Here is a 7907-nt window from a genome sequence, read left to right on the forward strand (position 1 = left end):
AGCTTTTAATATCCCTTTGCCAGTTTTAATGGCAAATACATATATCTGCATATTCTTTTTCTGTAACAACTGTATTAAAATATTCATATCAAGGGAAGGGATAAGTACTAATATGCAGATCTGAAAACACCCACAATCAGCATTGAAGTAGAAGTGAACTTTTTTCATGTTTCTCATCAAGTAAAAATAATAAAATTATTATTAATAGAATAAATAAATGATAAATAGCATTTACTTTAATCAATAATACAATTTAATTAAATTAATAATGTAGCAATACTAAATAATGAAATTATTAATAATGAATTAATAATAAATTAATAAGAGTATTATTGATAGTGATTAGTGATAAAATAATGACATTTATTGGAATAATACTATAATATATAGTAATAAAATACTATATAAAATACTACATAATTGATCAACAATAAAAAACAATAATTATTATTATTATTTATTTTAAAAGTTAAAAATGGGTCTTACCTTTCTCTTCATCTATCTTGAAAACGCCAACCCCAGAGCCATCTCTTATAGAGTACCGGATCTCCCCATCCCGTCCTGCATCCTCGTCATGGGCAGACACTGTCATCACTGACGTCCCAACAGGTACATCTTCTTTCACTAAGCCTTTATCCACGAAACTGGAAAACAGCGGTGGATTTAAGTTTTCATTTACATCGATGACCTCAACTTCCACATAACACGTGGAAGAAAGGGAAATCGGCTTCCCTTTGTCTTTGGCCCTGACGGTCAGATTGTAAACTTGTTTCTTCTCAAAGTCCAGCTGCTGGACAATACGAATGGCTCCACTGAGTTTGTCCACGTCAAAGCTTCCATCTCCGCTGTCGATGAGGCTGTACCTCACTTGACTGGACGGTCCAAAATCGGGGTCGTAGGCTTCCAGCCACATGATGACAGTTCCTTCTGGGAGATCCTCTCGCACTTTCACCAGGTAATTCGATGGAATGAATTTAGGGGGGTTGTCATTCACATCTTCTAATGATACTTTCAACAGCACGGTGGAAAACAACTGAGGTTCTGCTTCCGCTTGATCTCTGGCTTCGATCTTTAAGAAATGGACCCGCTGCATCTCCCGATCCAAAGGTCCCACGACTTTAACAATGCCCGTCTCACTGTCGACTGAAAATTTGTCCGTGTCCGTGAGGAGATAATATTTCACTTCTCCATTTGGTCCTAGATCTTTATCAACGGCTTCCACCTGGATGATGTCACTGTACGGCTCCCTGTCTTCACTCACCTCGATGAAATAGCTCTCTTGTAAAAACTCTGGTTTATTATCGTTGGCATCCAAAACGCTGATGTCTAGAAGACACCAGGAGGCTTTCTGTGGTATCCCGAGGTCGTAGACGGTAACATTCAGGGTGTATCTTTCTGTCGTCTCTCGGTCAAGGGGAGATAAAACTTTGAGCATCCCTGTTTCCAAATCAATCATAAAACAGCTGTCATCGTTTCCCCCAGAAATAGCGTAGACCAGTTTGCTATTAAAACCACTGTCGAGATCGGTCGCATTCATGAGGATAATGTTGGAACCTACGGGGTAATTTTCTTTTACCTCGATGCTGGTGGGAAGACTGCTTCTAAACTGCGGGGCATGAGCATTGATGGAGTGAGTGTCAAAGAAAACATCTTCCACTTCTCCGCGATTGTGCAATTTGTTGGCTTGCAGAAGTTTTTCTGCCAGCATTTTGGCCACCCCGGTCTCCTGACAATGCAAATTCACAGGTTTACGACTGGCCGCCACCGTAATGTTGATATACAGCGGCGTGGCGAAATTTTCTCCATCCGTGGCGGTAATTCTCAGACTGTGGAAGGAAACTTTGGCTCCTAAACCCTCGACCAGAGAGTGCTTCAGCGAAAGGACCCCAGAACTGGGGTTTAAGCTGAATAAATCAAGCTCGTTCCCAGCTTCGATCTGATATCTCACCAGCTGCAGTTCGTCGGCATCGATGGCGGACACCGTGGTGATCTGCTCCCCAACGCCCAGGTCTCTGGGGATCGTTCCCTCGCAGTTTATTTTCTCAAATAACGGGGTGTTGTCGTTCAAGTTGTTGAGCGTGAGGGTGACGACGGCTTCAACTTCTCTCCGGTAGGGCAGGCCCCAGTCGGACGCCCGAATCCGCAGGGTGTAGACCCGGGGCATCAGCTCATAATCCAAGTGCTCCGAAGTGCTCACGGCGCCCGTGAAATGGTTAATGACGAAGGGCACGTGATTGAGGTTGGCGATGCTGTACGTGACGTAGCCGTTCTCGCCTTCGTCTGGGTCGGCCGCGCTCACGCTCATCACGCTCGTCCCTATCGGCACGTTCTCATCGAAGGACGCTCGGTAGGACGTCTGAGCAAATTCGGGGGGGTTGCTGTTTGCGCCCAGAACTTTCACCAAGACTCTGGTGGAGGCTTTCCTGTCACTGGTGGTGACGTCAAATTCGAGATGCGACGCCTGCCGAGTCCTGACGGGCTCTAAAATGGTGATGAGACCGGTGTTGGGATTTATATGGAATCTGCCTTTCCCGGGAGTATTTTTAAAAACATATTTTAAATGTGAATAATGAGGTACGGCTTTTACCATGACCACAGGAGTGTGAGGAGGGGCAAATTCACTGATTTCTGCTCTATAAAGATCTTTCTCGAATCGAACGGGTCCTTCCTTGAACCGTGGAGACGTCACGTGAATGACTTTTACAGAGGAGAACTGTGGAGGACTGCCTTTATCCTTAGCCTGAAGAGTGAGATTATACCCAAAGGGATGGCTCTCCCAATCCACGTGACCGGCGCTTTTGATTTTATATTCCTTGCCACCCGGGAAGGATCTCACGGTCCGGAACTGCTGAAGCGGGTCTCCGGCCACGATGCTCAAAGAAGCGATCTCGCCATTGGAACCTTGGTCGTGGTCTTCCACCGTCACGATGGCGTAGGTGGGATCCTTGTCCAGCTCGGACGGGGAGACCGTCACCGCCGTGATCACCGGCGCGAACTCGTTGGCCTGTTCCACGTGAACGGTCAGGCGGGCCATGCTGCTGATGCCGCTGCTGCCGTACAATTTCATCCCACGGTCCACGGCGAGGATTTCCATCTCGTACAGTTTGGTCTCCGCAGCGTCAAGCCTGCCCGTCAAAACCACAACACCGCTGGTGGGGTGAATGGCAAACATGTCTGTTCTTTCTTTGAAGCTGTAGTAAAATTCTCCGTTCGTTCCTATATCAGCGTCCGTCGCACTGACCCTGGCGATGCTGGTCCTGATGATGGTGTTTTCGGGCAGAGAAACGCTGTAGGAGGTGGGAGAAAACAAGGGTCTTAAGTCGTTGGTGTCCAGGACTTGGACCCTGATTTTGGTGCGGGCTTCAGCATTGGTATTTTTTTCCACTGCTTTCACAGTCAACATGTAATGATCTTTCACTTCTCTGTTAAGAATGGCTGTGTTACCTCCTTTGGTCCTTATTCTTAAAAAGCAAAAGTCCCCTAGAATATGTTCTTCAGCTTTGAACAGGTTCTCATTGTCCCCTGAAATAATTTTGTACCGTACTTCCCACGAGGGATCTGTGAGATAAATGCCCATCTTTACAGGATGCCCGACGTAAGTCTTGGCCGCAGAGTTTTCATAGACAGTGACATTGTATTGAAACTGTGTAAACTGCATGATTTCAGGAGTCTGTTCAGTTCTTTGGCTTCCTTCGGTGTCTCCAAAATACTGGAGAAGGAGTAAGTGTAAAAGCATGGCCAAATGTCTACCCATGGTGTCAACGACCAGGAACCTGTAATGAAGGAAATAAATAGAAATTAGGACTTTGTAGAAATAAGTCATGGCGATGCTTTTTTTGTTGTTGTTCCTAGTTTTTTTAAGCTCTTTGTATTTTGAATGACAATTTGAATTTCCCTTTGTGTAGAACAATAGAACGCCATATAAAATCCAATACGGGTCTCATCACCATTTTAGAACCAATCAAAACTCAGCAGGCAGGATATTTTGAACTTGGCATCACAACATCTTTGTATTTTGAATGACAATTTGAATTTCCCTTTGTGTAGAAAAATAGAAAGCTATATAAAATCTAATACCAATCTCATCATCATTTTAGAACCAATCAAAACTCAGCAGACAGGATATTTTGAACTTGGAATCTCAACCAGGGATAGGAAGTTCATATATCTAAAGCTAGAAGGGATTTCTAACACCTCTTTCACCCACTCCTCTAATTTTATTTTATAGAGGAAGAAAATGAGATCCAGGACTAAAGATGAATTTGGTAACTTGTGAGCTGTTTATTTTTTAAATTGATTAAAATGATCTAGTTTAAAAAAAACCACAAACTCTTCAAATCTGAATTATTCGATCAAATAAATGATGTGATCATTGATCTAAAGCTAGAAGGTTCTTAGTTCCAACACCTTCATTTTACAGATGAGGAAAGTGAGGGTAAAGTGATTTATACCCAACATAGTAATTAAGTAGCAGTCAGGTATAAAAGACTCACTTAAACCCTGAGTTTAAGACTGTGTCAACCATAGTAACCATAGACAACTGGAAGAGATTTCAGAGATCTAGTACTAAAGTACAAGCTCTAATTTTACACATAGGGAAACTGAGGTTCAAGCCTCAAGACACTTAACCACGATCATATGGGTTCTATTATAGGAAGCTTAAAGACTAAGACACAAATGTTTACCTCTTGACAGAGAAGTGATGGACTAAATAAGCAGAATGAGACACATTTTTAGACATGGCCAATATGGGAGCTTGTTTTGTTTTATTATCATTACAAAGGTTTTATTTTTTTTCTCTCCTCTCCAAGTGGGAGTAGGGATAGTAGGTGGAAAGGGAAAAGATTAAACTTTCACCAACTGAAAAAAAAAAAAGAAATTTAATTATAAATTTTAAAAGACAAACTTCAATCATCTGAATTCAACATTTTGAAATATCAAATCCAACAAATAATCATGAATTAAAATTTAATCTAATACTATTAACTCATCAAAGATCTGACAACTGATATAGAAATCAATCTAAACTGTTTTCCTCCCACCCCCACTAACTGGACTTCGAAGTGAATAGACTGCCATAATGGTAGGTCATAAAATTTCCTCAAATTTCATCCTAATTTTTATGAGAAGGATTAACTTCACTCTCTTCCTACTATGTGTGTTTGTTTTCTCATTCAGTGCTATATAAATGTTTGAAGACACTTAAATTATATTACCAATCCTATACAAAGGGCAATTTCTAAACTACCAACAGAACAGGCCAAATGTCATAAAAACTTAGGGGGAAAAAGGATCAAGGCATGCACAGCTGAGGAACATCCTTGTTAGAGATAGAGCAGTTCCCCCTCAGGGTCACTGATATAAACCTATCAACAAGGAGTTACTGTTTATCAGGGTCATTATCATCCACAAACATTTACTGAGGAGTGTGATTGCAGCTGGAGACCCAGAGACTTACTAGATATACCTAGGGCTTCCAGAGGTTTGCAGTCTTAATGAGGAGGCAGGACATTCATTCATTTGTGGAAAAAGAATTTAGTGGTGCTTACTGTGGATGGTACCCTAGAGAAACACTAGCACATACATTTTTAAAAAAGGAAATAACCACATAAATATGCCCTATGTGTCAAATGACTGGCACAAGCTACAGTGACATCAGGATGGATACTTTCAAAAAAGGGCAGAGACAATTTCATAAAGACTCCTAAAGGAGATAGGACAATTCTTCTGGGGCTTGGGAGAAAGTTCACTTTGCAGATGAGCAGTGAAGGAAGTCCTAAGCAGGAGAAAAGCCAGGAACTCAGGTAGGACAGTCGTTATTTCAAGGCACCTTTTCAAAAAAATACAAGGAAATATTCTTCATGAAAGGCACATTCTGGTTTGTTTCTTTTAAAAAACAAATCCTATCCATTCACAGTCTTCTCTTTTCTCCTCTCCCCATCAAAAAAAAAACAACAATCTACCACCCAAGACAAGGTCATGATGCCCAGAAAGAAGAGGCTCTTCTGGATTAATCATTGCCTGGCAGGTCAAGTGTAGATTTTGTGAAAGGCGAGGGAAGGTAAAAGGCTCAAGGTATGATCAAAAGCCTTGGTGAAGTAGTGATTTTTGTATAATTCATGTATTCAAGCTTCTATTTATCCAGGTTTGCTCCATGAGCCATTTCAACAGGAGGGGGGAAAATGAACTAGAGAAGTGAACAAAATTACCTCAAGACAGCAAGAGTCTCTAAATAGAGAATAACTTGCTCTCAAAAGGCTGTGCAATACCATTTATGTAGATAAAAACTCAGTACTACAGACAGGGCATTAAAAGCACTAATTTCACCTTAACAAGATGAAGAAAACAAATAAGTGGACAATTTCCACCTAAAATCACATCCAGAAATATCTCAATGTGTCAATAGCGCTAAAAGTGCAATTTAAAAACACATTAGATGGTGTTCTGGGAGCTGTTACAAAGGATTTTGGTCATTTTTATTCACTCAATTAAATTCCAAACATATATTAAGCAAGCACAGTATACCAGCACTGCCCTAGGCACAGGGTGTATATAGATGAATTTTCGATAAGATGTAAAACCCCAACCCCTTCCACATAGGACTGATAGGCTAGTAAAAAAAGGTCAGCAATCAAAGAAAAACAAATTAAGAACTATGACCTGTTTTCAAGTTCCAGAAACAAATAAAATGCTCCCATGGGGGATAGTATTTTGTGAAGTATCAGATTTCTAAAAGGAGTCTAGGTCGCTGTTTTATGCCATTTATTAAAGTTGTTCCTCAGGGCTGACTTTTAAAAGTAACTCCTTGATCTGTGAGGGCATCTCTCCATCCTACACAATTCGTCTCCCCCTGCCCTCCCCTTGCCAAAGCACCCGATGACCCCAGGAGCTGTCCCCGCTATAGGGCCCCATCTGGAGCCAGCATCAGGGCTGCCCTGCTTCTGTGAGGATGAGCAAGAGAGAAGAGGAGGAGGATGCATTTGCTTCCCAAAGTTCCAAAATTAGAGACTGGGAATCCCTACTCCATCATCAATGATGGTTAGATCCATCCAACCTTGTGGGTCGAATGAGGTTTTATTGGCTTAGCTTAGGGACTTGACAACCACTTTGTTGGTGTGTACAAATACAAGACACTTTGGAATTCAATTTATTCATCAATGCTGTAATGAATCAGGTGGGACTGGATTTGGAAATCAAAAGATGGTTTTCAGTCCCAGTTCTGCACCCTACTGATAAGACTCTGGCACAAGTCATTTCATCTCTTTCACTCTCCTGATCAGTAAATGAGGGGGTCCAACTAGATCATCTCTAAGATTCCTGGAGCTCTACCATTCTATGGAATGTCTTCATGACTGGCTATGTGTTTTGGGGCGAATTACTTAATGTTTCTGTGCCTCATTTTCCCTGTCTATAAAATGATGTGGAATAGATGACCTTTATAAGCTAAGTCCATGATTTATATCACTATTGATATGAGAAAATGTATTCTGAGTTCCCCACTATTTATTTACCAAGATATTTTTTGGAGCACAATCAATCATAAATTGAGGAATGTCTGAAAGTCTGAAATTAACTCACAAACATGGCTATATTAAATTGCTAAAAAAAGTACCGAAAACTTAACTTGAATGCCAATACGATCAGATTAAACTCTCAATTGTGGTTTCTTCACTCATTAAATTCTATTTTTTAAGAGCCCCTGTTTGCCTTGTGGCCTATTGTAACCACTGTGGTGAAGTCAGGTTTGCTAGATGTTATGATTAATATCTAGACTGTTATATCTTAAGTCTGTAAAATATGGAATCACTAAAAAAAATGAAGGGATGGCATTAACATGCAATGTTTTATTAAAGCGTTATAGAGATTATTACCCAAAGTTCATCCTTATCAAAATTAATACCAAGAAT

General features: G+C 41.0%; 1 protein-coding gene across 1 annotated transcript in view; it reads right to left on the minus strand.

Moving 5' to 3' along the window:
* The window catches only part of FAT1 (FAT atypical cadherin 1), a 139184-nt gene extending 135430 nt beyond the window's left edge, over positions 1-3754 (minus strand). The window contains exon 1 of the mRNA XM_044681654.1: positions 487-3754. Coding sequence (XP_044537589.1) covers positions 487-3754 — 3268 coding nt within the window. The remainder of the gene's footprint in view (positions 1-486) is intronic.
* Between the last annotated feature and the right edge of the window lie 4153 nt (positions 3755-7907).

This window comes from Gracilinanus agilis, chromosome 6, assembly GCF_016433145.1.
Source record: "Gracilinanus agilis isolate LMUSP501 chromosome 6, AgileGrace, whole genome shotgun sequence".
Lineage (NCBI taxonomy): Eukaryota > Metazoa > Chordata > Mammalia > Didelphimorphia > Didelphidae > Gracilinanus > Gracilinanus agilis.